This window comes from Parasteatoda tepidariorum, chromosome 7 (genome assembly GCF_982258835.1).
Source record: "Parasteatoda tepidariorum strain Cologne lab strain chromosome 7, Ptep-v5.0, whole genome shotgun sequence".
Classification (NCBI taxonomy): domain Eukaryota; kingdom Metazoa; phylum Arthropoda; class Arachnida; order Araneae; family Theridiidae; genus Parasteatoda; species Parasteatoda tepidariorum.
Genome location: NC_141761.1, coordinates 1965671 through 1981856, shown reverse-complemented (window position 1 = coordinate 1981856; position 16186 = coordinate 1965671). Strand labels below are relative to the sequence as shown.

The following is a 16186-nucleotide window of genomic DNA, read 5'->3' as shown; positions in this document are numbered from 1 at the left end:
AGAGAGACAAAATGCAGAGATGTGATTCTTCCGCGGATTCGCGAATTTCCGCTTTTTTTTCTTTTTTTTCAGATTTTTCCGCTGATTTCCGCTGAAATTTTTTTTGTTGCTCAAGTTAAAATATTTAATAATTGAAAGTGAAATAAATATTTAAAAGTGAAAGTATTGAAGTTCTCATTCCTTCCTCAAACATTGATTTTCGTATTTACCTGATTTAAAAGTTGAACGTTGAGATTCTTAATCAGGCGATTTAAATGTCGTACATTGCGATTCTTATTTACGAGATTTAAAAATCCAATATCGCGATTAGTAACTACGCTCTTTTAAAACCCTATGTAGCGATTTGTATTCACGCGAGCTTAAAATCCAATGTCGTTATTCGTTTTTGCGCTTGTAATATCAAACATCGATTTTCCTACTTATGCGTGCTTTAAAAATTAGACAGTGGGATTCGTATTTGCGCTATTTAAAATTATGCATCGTGATTCGTATTTACGTGATCTTAAAATTATGCATCGTGATTTGTATTTTCGTGATCTAAAAATTACGCATCATGATTTGTATTTTCAGATTTTTTTAATTCGTCGATATAGAGTTTCATATTCACGTGATTTGGAAGTCTCATTTCGGGATTCTTATTCTCTTAATTTAAAATCATGCATGTGATTCATATTTATATATTCATGCAATTTTAAAATTAATAATCAATTTATATATATATTCATGAATTTCCTCCTTTTTACTTTCCAACTACTCTCGTCCCTGTAAATGTAAAATTGCTATTCTAATACACCATATGGTCGAAAGTATCCGGACACCCGGTTGTTGTGGTGAAGCATAATGGTGTGGGGGTGTTTGTCGTAGTTTTAACTCGGTTCGTCAGTTCCGGTGATCGGAAACACGAACTCTGAGGTACAATGCTGCACTCCCTTCTCTATGGCAATATTTCCGGCCCATTTCTCTTCCAGCAGGATTCACACAGACGTGGTTTGAGGAAATGGATGTTTGAAAACTGGGCTGGCCTTCGCAGAGCCTCGTTCTAAATCCCATAGAGCATCTCTTGGGGGGGGGATGACATATTACGTAGTCATCCTCACTACAAGCATTCTGTGATGGAAAACTATTTGAATCAAAAGCTTGTGGAAAGTGTGCAATTTAGTATATTAGGCAACAATTAGCATGAAATTTATATTTTGTGAAATCTACTGGATTTTTTCCTGTGTATGTTAGCAACTATGTTTACAGTGCAGTGATCTTGTTTGTGTTGTTATTTAGAATAATTGTTTTATGTTTCCAGGTTCAAATTTATTCTTTATTTGATGTAACTTATGATAACAACAGAGTGGATTTTTGTCTTTAAAAATTTATAAAAGTTTTAAGCTTGAAAAAAAAAAGTTACTTATTTAGTAAGTAATTTGTAATAGTTATAAAATTTAGTTATAGAATAAGTTATCTAAGTTATCATTTAATAAAAAGTTTAAATTAATATTATGTATTATTAATTCATTTTACCTGAGTTTGGTTTGGTAAATGTAAAAAAAATCTGATTTAAATCCAAGTTATTTATTTATTTTTTAAATTATAATTTTTGCCAGTCCTGCATTTTTTTTTCTTTTCATAATCTTTAGAAATTTCTGTTTATTTGTATCTTCTTAAATTTTTTATTTATTTATTTATTATTTTTTTTATAGGAACAATACAGAAAAGATCAGGAGGAAGATAATGGTAATTCCCCTCCTTTTTAACATGATACGTATTATAAAGTTTAATGTTCATTTTCTCGTAGATTTAGTCTAAATTTGTGTTCTTTTTAGAATTAATGACCAGAGTGGATTGTTGTGCTTAAAATGCTTGTATTATACATATTCATAGCATTGAATGAGAATCCTTTTTTATTCTTTAATTTTGTTTTGATTGCAAACTCTAAACTATTAAATATAAAGTGTCAAAAAATGACTTGTCTTTTGTGCGGTAACTCAGTTTGAGCAGTTTAATTTTTGCAACAGAAAACAATGCAATTTTTGTCCAGAACATTGAAAGATTTTGCAACTAACCAAGCAACAATAAGTTGCTAATGAGGCATAATTTTGATTGACCCAAAAGTAAACAAGTTTTAAATCCTTTTTTATGAATTCTTTTAATAATTCTACAGCCAGATGGATAATTTTCTTTAACTTATTAAAAATAAGAAAAAATACTCTGTTTACAATTCCCTGTTTCAAAAACTATCAATAACATATAAGCTTTCTTTTAAACTGAATTTGGTCTGAATCACTTGTAAGATATGCGAAGACTCCATTAATAAGCACTACAGTAACACTCGGTAAACTCAGTAACGCTATTAATTCTTTTGCAGATAGCTCAAAAATATTCTGCCACAGGGATGTGTGTAAAATAATTATGCATGTTTTTTTTTAGCTTCCCCCGTCCAGCCGGTTCAGTCGGATAAAGGAGGTGGTGGTGTGGGTACAAGTTTAGTTCGAAGCAAGTCCATAAACAAGCAGAGGCTTGCTGCATTTTCAACAGCAATGGAATCCATCCAAGCCGAAACAGAAACAGCAGATGAAAGAGATGATGTCCCGTAAGTTTTCTTCCAACAATATTGGACTAAAGCAATTTTTAAAAAAGATGATTTTATTTAAACATGTTTTGTGTAAACCTAAGAACAATATCGATTTAATATCTGGCCTTTTGAATAAATTTTTCATACATAAAATTCCTTTCAACCAAATGCTCAGGGTTGCCACTTCACAAGAAAAACTTAGAAAATACAGGAAATTTAAAAATTGCCTAAAATAACGGGGGAAATGCAGAGAACTTAGATTTTTCTTTACAATTTAGGAAAATACATGGAAATTTGGTTTTTACTTTACAAACTGGTAAGATACAGAGAATTTTGTTTCTTATTTTTGTCTTTTAAAAAATGGTGGTCAAAGCTTAATCTATGGGATATTTAACCATGATATTTCAGCTATCCTAAACTTTATTTAAGTATGTTCAGCTGTTTTCCTAGCAATTAAAACTAATAAATATAGTTAGCCCAATATAGCTCACACAAGAGCACAGTAATTGTTGTTTCCTCTTAATATAGTGTGTATAATGTGTACAGGGAAAAAACATAAATTTTTTTTTCCAGATTTGAGTGGCAACCTTGATGGTTTCATAAAAAAATGAAATATTAATGCTTGACCTTTTTTTTTTAATAACCAGCCGTTGAACAGTTGAAACAATTTTTCAGTTTACCATTGTAAATGTTAAAGTCTGTTCCTTGTAATTTTGAACCCAACTCAATATGTAAGGAAACTGTTGGATCACGCATTTGGGGCAACTAGTCTTTGGTGAAATTGCCACGCGTTGAAGGAAACTGCAAAATTCTCCCATGGTTACTTCCAACAGCTAGAGGATTTTAAACCTTTATCTGTCTGCCACTGAGGATATTTTACCTCAGAGCTGTGGTCAGTGCCAGTCAGGAATAAAAAAAATTGTTTTGACCATCCATCACTGGGAGGCAAGCCCTCTATATTCCCCATCTACCTGTGTTCAACCGTAACTAGCTCTAGAGTAAATTTTTTGAGGTTGCTTGGAGAATCTACAGAATGCATATGTTATAAATTTCTTTTAAACTTGAGTTTTTGTTAATATTTTTTCACAATTAATGATTGCATAAACAGTAACTCAATTTACCATTTTAATATATTTCATAATATATTAACATATATTTTCTGTCACAAAACTTCTTATTCATGCTTACTTATGGTAAAAGGTACTACAGTCAAACCCCCGCTATAGTGAACCTTCAAGGGACCGAAATTTCGGTTCACTATAACCGGGAGTTCACTATATCCGTTACGCAGGCAATTTCACTAATGGTTCCCAAACTCCTCCCTTTTATTACATTGTATTCAAATAAATTACTGAAAAATATTATGTAGTAGCAAAGAATGTGTTATTTTTCATCACTCTTTGTCTTGCGTACAAATAAAAATTAGCTGATGAGCAATCCTCAACATCAGATATGGAAACACTTCCCGACTCTCAGATAATTTTTCCTGAATTTCTGTTATTCCGCTTTTTAAACCTGTCTAACTTGCTATTCGAGCACATAAAAGTAGTTTCTATAGATTGTTTTAAAAATCGGTATATGTATTTATTTTAAAGTAGAAATTTCAAAATTATTACAAAGAAAATGGGGGGGGGAATCAGTCGAAGACAGAAAAAAGTTCGTTATATCCAACTTCCTCACTTTTTTGGTTCACTATATCCACTAAAAATAACATTATACGTGTATAGCAAGGCACGGGACCGAGCATTTCGTTCACTATATTCGGGAGTTTACTATAAACCATGTTCACTATAGCGGGATTTGACTGTATTATGGTTATGAATAACTAATATATTGTGACAATAAGTTTTAACACCCTCACCCAAAACAGATAAGTGGATTATCAGGGGTCTGTCCAGACATTTTGTGAAAGGTCCGTTTTTCGTGAAATTGTGAAAAAATTACTCGCATTCTTTCTACCAGGGTTCGCTTTTATGAATATGAATTAGTTTGTGCAAATAGGGTCCGGTTATTGCAAAAAACTTTTTCAAGGAGTTTTTAAATTGTAAACAGATGCCAAGATTATGCTCGGCACTGTGAAATTATAATTAAAAAAAATAAAATTTTAAAAAATAAACAGCAATTGCTGCTTCTAAATTAGAGATGCAACATACAAATATTGGGTATTTAGCCCATACCGCTGAACGCAGAATATTAATTTCGGGCGAATAATTGAAGAATCGTCTGCCGAAGACAAAACTTAATTCGTTTACATCCATCTTTCTTGTTTTTTGCCCTGGGAAGGGTTTATTCGATTAACAAAATAATAATGAAGATCAAATTTGTGAAGGGTCCGGTTAAAAGAAAAATCATTTTGTGAAGTGTCTGTTTTTATGGAAATAATTTCTTCTAAATTCCAAATTTCTTCTAAACAGACCCCTGATTATAAGGAAATCTGGGAATAATACACTAGTAATTCAAAATGAATATAACTATTTAATGAAAAATAATTTATTGCTAAAATTTACAAAGAATGTGTTTGAAGTTTCTTTACATTTGGCGCAGTGAAGTAGAGCGAGTTTATTAGTGAACATGGTGAGCCCCTGTGTGTGTTTCCCAAAATAATTGAAGAATTTGTTTGTAATACTAATATTACTGCACAAAATGCTTCAGAATGTATGGCGTGAAATGGACTACCTCCTTCTCATGCCTCCATGTTGTGATGGCTCTGTGATTAAGTGTATAAGATATGTAAGAGTTCTGGCTGTGAAGTAAAGATTTTCTTTTTGTAGGAGTCTGAGAAATTATTGCTTGGAACAGTGCGATATCACAGCAAGCATGGATTGGTTCAGCATTTGGAGCATTTACTTTTTTTTGTGAGCTGATATGAATGCACATAATGAGAGTTTAAATACACCTTGACATGTATGTGCTGTTAACAATCAATAAAGTTGTGCAAGGGTACTTCTTTTTAGAGGTGCTGATAAAAATGCTCTTAACTACGCAAATCAAAATCCTTATCAGGTTGGTGTAATAGCTGGTAATCTCAACCTTGGCGAGCTTATTCGAAATCACAATCCAGAAGATGAATCGCCATACGGAGAAATGCCTGTATGTAACTCTCGAAAGAGAGGGTGCTGTGTTATTGCACTGTCCAAATAATAATTTCTCAGAGTCCTAGACTCCTACAAAAAGAACATCTTAACTTCACAGCCAGAACTCTTACATATCTTTATTCACTACTTCTACACTTGTTCACCGCTCCATCAGAACATGGAGGCATGGCACTCCAAGATGTTGTCTGTGTAACCAAATCACGTAAAAAATCTGTGACGCATGTATGCAAGTTCCCTCAACATTCTGTGTAAATTTTATCCATAAATTCTTTTTCGTTCAATAGTTATATCTATTTGTAATCACCTTTGTCCTCTTGAATTACCCTGCATATTAAAAACGGAATAAAGTGTTTCTTACCTTCTTTCATACCTGATAGTGTACCTGCAAAAAAAAATTATAAAGGAGAAAGCTTATTCCTCTTTTTGAGAATGATATATTAAAAGCAAACTAAAGATTTTTTTTTAACCTTCTTTCAGACCTGGTGGTATACCTGCAAAAAATTGTAAAGGAGAAAGCTTATTACTCTTTCTGGGAGTCATTGACATCCTCCAAAGCTTTAGATTAGCAAAGAAGCTTGAACACACCTTAAAATCTGTACTACATGATGGTGTAAGTTGTTCTTTCCATTCATTTACATAAACTTAGAACAGCGACTTGAAAACATTCATTTAAAAATAAACCTTTACAGGTTGAGACTAAAGACTTTGAGCAAGGTTCAAACAGATACCTTTAAAAGCTCTTGATTTTTCCCCCCTCTAATTTTCAATGTCTTAAAATTAAAACCTTCAATGATTTTTTTAATCAAATAATATACATTATTTTCTTGATAATTTTTAAATATTCCACTTAAATTCAAATTAAATTTACTAAAACAATAAGAAAATGTTTAGAAGCATATTTCACGTAGTTTATATCACTTCCCAAAAACTTCTTTTAAATTTATTTTTAAAGAAAATATTAAAGTTCCAAAAGAAAAATCCAACGCAAATAACCCATCTTCTAATTTAAAACAATATATTTTTTTTAACCTTACAGTTTTATAAAAAGAGATCTCTGACCAGTACTAAGTCCCAGCGATTCTCTCTGCAGCCAAATTTTGTTTGTTAGTTGTATGAACAGGGTATCCACGTACTGGGAAAGTCACGGATTTTGCTATTGAAGAAAATTTGTCATGATTTTAACTAATTTTTTTTTTTAAAAAAAATCATGGAAAGTCATGGATATAGGTTGCCGAAAAATCTAATTTTTGAAATTGAATTTACCTCCCTAATTTCACGGTGTACCGATTATCAGAATTTGTAACAAAATCGCCACTCAATGTCACATTTTATTAAAGTATTAAATTTTCTTATGATGCTCTTTAAAAATGATGGTGTTCCTTCAAAAAATGAATGAAAGAACATAATTTCTAGCTCGAATCGTATTTTAAACTTCGTCGATTTCTGAATTTTTTTTATTTATTTATTTTTATTTCATCAATATAGAAATCTAGCTGAATCAAGCCATTCATTTGCGAATTTTTTTTAATTTCCAAAAATCAGGAGCGTTTCTTTTTTTTACAAGTGAGCAAAAAAAGTATCTTTAGAGTATAATTCTGCTTAAAAAAAAAAAGGATTTTTTAATTTTCCAAAAAAAAAAAAAAAAACCCTCTTGTCTTTCTGCAAGAACTCAATTGCTTTCTGCAACAATGTCACCCGTGATTCTGAAACGGGGCTTTGAGAGTTTCCAGCAATGATATCCAGTGGTTAAGGGCTGATGCTGCTTACTTGAGCAGATAAAGGAGAATTATTAAATTTATTGTTTTCGTCAGAGAAAATCGTATCTACGCTAAGTCATGAAAAATTCTTGGAATTACTCATAGAATGTCATGAAAAGTCTTGGATTTGAAAATCTAAACTGTAGTAAATACCCTGTATGAGTATCTCCATATTTTACATTAGGAAAATCCATAAAAAAATATCCTTTGAACCAGAAATACTCCCATGTTGATCTTTCTATGAGAGCAAAGAAAACTACTCTTTTTAACAGGAAAATGATGGTGACATGCAATTGGTCTTTTCTTTTAAGTTAATCAATCATGTGAGATCACTCATGTTCAAATTTAGAGTATGCACAGCTGCCAACTCTACAGGATTTTCCAGCAGACTACTGGATTTTGACAGTTTTTCTCGGTCTACTGGTTTATTAAAAATTCTCCTGGTTTTTGTACATTTTAAGAAAATTTACTAAAAAATCCCTATTGAAATAGCATTTTTGATCACATTAGTGAAGCTCAATTATAGAAATCAGTTTAAAACTTTTTTTGTTCTAAAATGGTTTTTTTATTTTATTTTTTTACATTTCCCTTTTTAAATTAATTTAAAAGTCTAACTATCTTTGATTAATTAAATACCTATTACTGTTTAAAATTATGAGTTAACATAATGAGCATTTCACGTTCATTTAGTGTTAATTATAAATGAAAAATATTAAATTTTTTATGTTTTGATGACCATAAAAATCCCTAAAATTCCCTATGTGTAAAATATTTTGTACATTATGAAACAATCATCATGAAATTTATATTACTTCCTAAAGTCTACTGAATTTTTTTTTCTATCATTTAGTAAAATATTTTTTGTTGTATTACATTAATTTTGTAGTATACTATTAGTTTTTCCAAATAAAAAGGAATAATTCAGTTACAACTTCGATGAGATAAACTTTCCCATGACTTCTCCCCATTTTCTTTTCTTCTTCAAAATGCTTCGAGTTCAAGCCCCCTCCCCCTTGACATCAATTCCCTTTGAATTTTTTTTATTAAATATTTTCTTTTCAATGAATGTGAATTAATAAAACTGATTTAATACGAACTTTTTGCGTGCCACTGCATGTACCATACTTACGTTTGCCATCTTTGCCTTACATCCTAAAATTGTTTCTTCACTTTTTCATTATTTTAATAACAAAAATTTCTTTATTTAGGATACTGTGTCTGTTCATAGGCCCAGTTTTTACAGTCAGAGATTTCTACAATTTATGAGCAAGACTGTATTTAAGAAAATGCCTTCAAGTGAGTTCATACCTTTTTATTATTCATCATTGAATATGGTTATTAATTTATTTACAATTATTTAGGCAGTTCATGTTTTTTCAATGCAAATTAATCATAGGTGAAATTTGATGTTAATCTTGGATTTATTAATTCTGAAATGATCTGATAAAAATTAGTTCTGTGCACATGAGTTGCTATTTATTGCTGGATGGTTATGGCCATCATTTGCGCTTCTGGTAATGGTTTGAAGCCCACCCAGCTTCCGATTGATTGGTCCCACCAGTTTCTCTGAAAAGTAAAGGCAACCAGAAAAGTAAAGGCAGTGCTGACTACATTGGTCACTAAATTGTGAGGTCTTAGCTTTCACGACCTCCGCCTGTCGTGGGAATGCTTTGCTTTTTTTTATATGTATATGTTTTAAGAGTAAAGCAAATATTTAATAAACTGTTTTTCAGTAATAAGTTGACTTGTAAGGCATTTTCTATTGACAAGAAAATGAAACTATAACTTAATAATATAATAGGTTAAGAAATATATTATGAATTTAAAAAAACAAAACAAAAAAACAAATCTGAAACATAGCATTTTTTTTTATTTTGCAATGTTCATTATTTTTTTCATTATTACCCATCCAGTTTTTTTTTTAAACCATTTTTTTTTTTTTTTTTTTTTGAAAAACTTTGTTGTTAAAAATATTTTAATAGCATATGAATATAAAGCCCTTTTTTATTTTGTTAAATACATTTGTGTTTTCTCTTTATATTACCAATCTAGTTTTTTTTTTACCTTGGTTATTTATTTAAAATGTGTTCATAACATATTAATGGAGGGCCTCTTCTTTTTCTCTTTTATATCTAATGGTATTTGTCTTTTTGCCTCTTATTTTTTGCTGCCCCGGACGTGACACATCAAAACAGCTGGTCAGCATCGTAAATTTAAGACCATGGTCACTAGTGTTCTAGGTATGAATTTCAAACAAAAAAAATATTGGTGTTTAGTGTCTTGCTTAGTGAATGCATTCTGAAGTAATCATTATATTTTGTCATTCACTTCCAAAGATAAAAAACTCCCTCTTTTTTTTTTTGATGGATCTGTGACCTTCTGCATGTTTGATGTAGTGATTCATACATAACTGTAATTTATGTTGCAATTCATACTTGTAATTTGTATTTTATTGTTGATCTTCAGTTTAATTGTTTTATGTGAGTTTTGTGAATAAAATTCATTTTCATGTAAATTAATTGAACAATATTCTATGATATTAAATTGTGTTATTGGGCCTTTATAAGACGGAGGGAAGTAGCCTTCGTAGGGTGATTCTAAAAAGTATTCAAACATAAAATTACTAGAAGAAAATTACATTAAAAAATGATTATGAAGATGCTGTAGGTGGAACTTGCAAGTTGTAAATACTTTGGATTATAACCATATTATGTCTTCAATTTAATTTAAAGTACTTTTGATAAATGTCTGAAATAATTGTTTTTTTTTTACTCTTCAGAATTTATGACTCAGGAATAATGAATCTTTTTCTTAAACTCTGTTTCTTGATCTTTCACAAAATGGAGCAAATTTTTCACATTTTTATTTTAATAGGGGCACTTAATTCATTGCATGTTTTAAATAATCACTTATTCCTGAGACTTGTAGTATTTATTTTGGTTTTAAAGCGTGCATGCCTCACTGTTGTTTTGATGTTCATTTTCAAAAACAAAGGATCGTAAGTATTGAGTGAAAAATGACAGTCTTCTCGACTTAATTGCATATCGAATAGTCTGCTTATACTTATAAATTTAGTGGGACTAAATTATTTGCTATGTGAACTTTCCATGTTTAAACAATTCAACTCTTTGCTTTATTGCCAAAAAAAAAAAGAATCAACAAATTATTTTTTTTTAAATTGTTATCGCCAGCTAGAATGAAATTTTCAGTGAAGAAGATGAAACTATAATTCTGGGTCGTTTTAAAAAGTCCTGCTCCAAAATGGAGTCAGGAAGAAGTTTTAACAGATGTATAGTAAATGATCCTCTTTCATAAAATATGTGAAGGTAAATAATCAATAAAATATGTGTAGGTAAGACATAGAGAAATGTGTGTCAGAACTGTCAACTACTAATTTCTTTGGCAGTAAATAAATTGTATTGCAGTATGTGGGTTAAACTTTACACTTGCATTTATTTTTATATAAATTAAAATAATATTTATATTCCAATTTATGGATCATTATAATGAGTTAATTCTTTCCAAAAATTATATTGAAAGATTTTGCGGATTATACTCGATGGTGTAAATGAGAATTATAATTGGAGATGATTTAACTTTGAACTGTACAAGATCACATTATATACAACCCGATATTATTAAATACATTAAAATAAATAGAAGGAATTGGATGACCTACGTGATTTGAATGTGGGATGACAATAAAATTTTTTAAAAAAATATTGCTTTTTACACCCTCAGGAATATTGACGTGGGGAAGGTCTCAGTTGAGAAGGGCTGATTCGGTGGAGTCTCATACTTTTGCAATGAATGAAAAGAATTGGGGGATCAAAGATTAGTCTGAAGTCGTTAAGAACCCGCTTTTTTAAATATTGAAACCTTTATAAAGAGCTGACTGTACAAATTTTTTTTTTTTTTTTTTTTTTAAATATAGCAAATAGCCAGTTTACTTTATGCTTTTGATGTTGTTCAGTTAGAATTGTGGGAGAAATAATTTGTATAAACAGTGAAATCTAATTGTACTTACTCAAGGTGCATAGCTTTTTTAAAAAGTATATATATATTTATATATATATAGTAAACACAGCCCGTTTATTATTTTAAAGAAGTAACATATATGTTTGATCTATTTGTACACTACATGTGGAAAATATCAAATCAATATCTTAAAAGCTGACAAAAGCAATTAAATTAAAGGGAACAATGGATTTATTATCTCTTACCTATCAAAAATTATATAAAAATTTTCTCTACAAATGATTTACAAATTACAAATTTCTCCAAATGATGCACATTTTCAAACAACTGAACTGGAAAACACTATTTCGGAGAGCCAGGTGTATTTTTGCGTGTTCAAACGTAAATGGGTTGGGGTTTAATCTTTACACAGTGGTCCCTTCCGAGTGATTTTTGGTATGTCCCTTTTATGACTGAAACTTTTTATTTTGAAGATTTGACAATATTTGAATTTTGTTTTCATTGCGTACTTTGGAAGAATGGAAAAGTGTTTTGAGAGAAAATAAGAATTGTTGCTTATTTTCACCTCCGTTAAATCGGATTACCAATTTCGTAGTATCAGTATTTTAATCCATTGTTTCTATGGGGATTCGGAAAATATTCGTTACATTGAAATTTTTGCTGAAGCGGGGTTTGACTGTAATTGGAACTGACTGAGGAAGTGATGTAAGACAAAAAGCATTTATTCGGTATCATATGACTAACTTGAATATTTGTAATTATAGGAAAAACATATTCATTTATCTGCAGCTCCTTCTAAAAATATGAATATATATCAGACTTTTTCTTTTTGTATTGAAATTTTTTTTTTTTTAATGTTTAAATTCATTTCAGATGTAAATAGTTATTATAGATTATTCAATTATTTTTATATCAGTGCAATTATTCCATAAAAAAATTATGTTAGTATCTTCCTGTAAACGATCAACTCTCATAGGTGGACAATTTTTTCAGTCCCTAGAGCGTCTGCTTAACCGAGGTTTCACTTTATATAAAGAACTTTCTGTATTTTTTCTGTTTCAAAATATTTTTTTGACTTCATGAAAATTGTTTAAAGATTTCTTATTTTTTGTTGGAAAATATGTTGTCATGAAAAGATTTTGTTGGTTGGCCCAACACTTTAACATTGTTGAAAAAAGACCACAGTGATCGGTTCAGGCATATTGACCTTCATAACTCGATAGGGGTACTCTGACTGAGTTTATGTGATTCTTCCGCTTTTTTCCATATTTTCCACTCTTTTTTTCATAAATTTCCGTGCGAAAATTTTTTTTATGTACAGGGTTCATACGCCTCCTGAAAAACTCCTGAAATTAGCTTTTTTTTTCTAAGGGCCTTTATAACTCTTAAAATTGTCGTTTTAACTGTTGAAAATTATGTTTTATCTCCTGAAAATTTTTAACAAAGATAAAAACTATTCTTAAACGGAGAAAATAATTAATCATCCTTTCCATCTTCCCCAAATGCCTGTCTTACCAGTCATGCTGATGGACGCAGTACAGTGTGAATGCTCCCTAAGCGGAATGATCATTCAGTAGTGCCAGCGTTAAGATAATTTGAAGTGAAGTTACTATTACAATTAATGTAAACAATCTGTTTGCATGCACCCAAATGCAGTCGATTAAGCGTTGAACAGCAATCGAGTATTATTTTTTCATCTCCATTGTATTTACAGCTACGACAAGTATGCTTGGTGGAAAGTGCGTTTTTAATAGTGACTGGCTAGCAAATGAACTGTATAAAGATTGGCTGCTAAGTGTTCCCGAATCTCGACATAAAGCATGTTGCTCACTGTGCAATAAAGTTATCGATGTTTGGAATATGGGCGAAACAGCCTTAAAGTACCACATGAAAGGGCTTAATCTTAAAAAGTTGGCAAAAAATAAAGAAAAAGTTGTGGATTTAGGAACTTTTTGCTCACCTCAAGATCATAGTGTTGGATTTCCTAACCAACCAAGTACTTCATATTCAGTTCAAAGTGATGTTCCTGTGCCGGTTTATAATTTGAATCGAGCAATTAATTTGAATAGCCTCACTACGAAAGCTGAAATTTTATGGACTTTAAAGGTTTTATGCTCACATTATTCCTACAAATCTTGTGAAAATTCAAATTTTCATTTTAAAGTTATGTTTTCTGATAGCGAGATAGCAAACAATTTCAGTTGTGGTGAGAGAAAAAACTGCCTACCTCTCAAGTTTTGGCATAGCGCCATATTTTTCGTCTCTACTTAAGTCAAGGGTGAAAGAGGAAACCAATTATGTACTGCTTTTTGATGAAAGTCTAAATGATGTTAATCAATTCAAACAACTGGATTGTCATGTAATATTTTGGGATGGTAACCAAGTAAATATGCGCTATTATTCTTCAGACTTTCTTGGCCATGCCACGTCTGAACTTTTATTTGAAAAAATAAATGAGAAATGCTTGTGCATCAATACTAAAAGTTTACTGCAATTATCTATGGATGGCCCGATTGTCAACCTAAAAGTGCTAGACATAATGATGGAAAAAATGAAGAATGAACACAATGTGAGTCTCTTGAATGTAGGTTCATGTGGACTGCACACAATGCATAATGCCTTTGGTTGCTCTGCTACTTTTCCGGAAGTAGAGCATGCATCTGTTTACTGGTTTTTTGAAGACTCTCCTGCTTGAAGAGAAGATTTTGCATCTGTAAATAACTTGATAGTTGCAATAAGGAAAATAATAAAAAACTGGTGTGGAAGGAGGCTGCAAAAAATATCAGCAAAAGCTGTCAAATTTCAAAGGGAATTGCACTTAAAAAAATTAAAATCTAAGGTCTCAAAAAATTGTGCGAAAAATGAATTTTCTTGTCCTACTTACACTGATGATCAAAAGTCTGCAAAACCCAGTCTACAGATCAGTCATGTTAATGAAAGACCATAAAAAAAAAACAAAGAACTGATGAGAAAGTCCGCAAATGTCCTTTGACCATTCAAGAAAGTTTTTTTAAAATGATGTGATACATAAAATCGTGCCTTTATGATTCATGCATGATTACTCTAAGTTATCTAAATTATTAAAAGAAATTATTTTAATCAAGATTTTATTTAAGAACATGAGTACCATTTATTTATATTTATTTGAATCGATAATTATGTAATCAGTATCAGATTGGCTATTGAATTCATATCATTTTTTCTTTTGCATGTTTACTGCTACAGTTATAAACTTCCCCTTTTTTCAATCACATCCCTGGTTTATAACTGATGCATTTATTAGTATCTGAGTTTATCTGCTACCTATTTTGATACGACTGTGTTCTATATTTTAATATCTGTTCATTTAGTGGACGAAAAAAATATCCAAAATAAAATATAAATAAATAAAAGTGTGACTCAAGAAAAATTTTTGAGCTTGATTTTATTTGTACCAACAACCTTTTTTTGTTTGTGATCAAAATTTAAGGCTTCTTTTCCCTAAAAGCTTGCTTTTTTAAATGCAGAAAGAAATAAAAACTATGTATATTTTTGTTCGAATTTGGGTATTGTTCTAAATATTAATTAGACTTTTTTTTAAAGTTTATAAGCTAAGTATAGAGCTAAATGATTTACTTACGTGAAATTGAATAATCATATTTGTTTCATCTCTGTAACTGGATTTGCAGTCTCTGAAAAAGTTGTCTTAATATTTTTTTTAATAAAATTTTTTTTTTAATTTTTTCTTTCTTTGCTGCTAGGATTATTTATGCATCACTACTGTAAATTAAAATATTGTGTTTAAAAAAAAAACTGCTGTATGTGTGTTATTTGAAATATGACTATTTGTAAATAATTGCAGCTTTAAAGCATTCCCCTTCAAAGCGTAAAGGGGTCAGCGCCAAGAAATCTTCTGCTGGAGATTCCAAAAGCATCCTTCCCAAAATTCCATCAGAAACTGAATGTGTTCAAGAGGAAGGTAACTATCTTTAATCGATATCGATTGTGACTCGAGAGCTACCTCTCTACTTTTTTTTTGTGCAACTGAAACACCTGTCTCGTGCCATATATTGCCACATTACTTAACTAGAATGATGATCTCTTTAAATTGCAAGAAATTCTTAATTATTTGTTTTAAATTATTTATTCCATAGGTGGTCCCATGTGTGCCCAGGCTGGAGAGAACTCTTCTTCTTGTGAAGTGAAAAACGATTGTTCTTCTGACAACCCAAAAAAATGTGCCAATGCTCCTCCTTCTAAAACAGCATCAAAGTCATCTTCTGTATCGTATAGTGGTAGTAAATCATCTTCTGTATCCTGGGAGCAGAAAACAGAAGTCATTAGGTGAGGCTGTTTAGTATTACCGTAGAAAATCTATTCTATAAACCACATTCATTTTGAGGGTGTGAAAAATGAAAATTGCGGTGAAGGAATTTTTTTTGCGACCAAGCATAAAGTACCGTCGCACCCCGTTATAGTGAACATTGAAGAGACCGAAATTTTGGTTCACTATATCCGTACTGCAAATAATTTTAACTAATTTTTTTCCCAACTGCTCCCTTTTATAACACATTAAATGAATGACCCATAAAAAGAAATATAAACATTATCAAGGCTGATTGTGCTGCGGAAAAAATCCGGATTTTTCTCTAAATAGTGATCCGGAAGTTTCCGGAGATCGTAGGTCCAGACGTTTAAAAAAATCATTGATCACAGAAGTTTCCGGAAATCAAATTTTCAAGGTGGAACTTAAAAACACAGTTTATTTTATTTGTTTGTAAGGGAGAGCCAGAGAGATACTTTATAAGCTTATA

At 30.8% G+C, this 16186-nt stretch overlaps 1 protein-coding gene across 8 annotated transcripts in view; it reads left to right on the top strand.

Moving 5' to 3' along the window:
* LOC107444683 (phosphatidylinositol 4-phosphate 5-kinase type-1 alpha) overlaps positions 1–16186 on the top strand; it is a 78418-nt gene that overhangs the window by 39841 nt on the left and 22391 nt on the right. For all 8 annotated transcript variants that reach the window (XR_015435027.1, XM_087167011.1, XM_087167014.1 and 5 more), the window contains 6 exons: positions 1692–1725; positions 2419–2581; positions 6136–6268; positions 8624–8711; positions 15235–15351; positions 15527–15716. Coding sequence is in view for 7 of the 8 variants with exons in the window: in XM_087167011.1 (XP_087023137.1) it covers positions 1692–1725; positions 2419–2581; positions 6136–6268; positions 8624–8711; positions 15235–15351; positions 15527–15716 (725 nt within the window). In the remaining variant the exon portion in view is untranslated. The remainder of the gene's footprint in view (positions 1–1691; positions 1726–2418; positions 2582–6135; positions 6269–8623; positions 8712–15234; positions 15352–15526; positions 15717–16186) is intronic.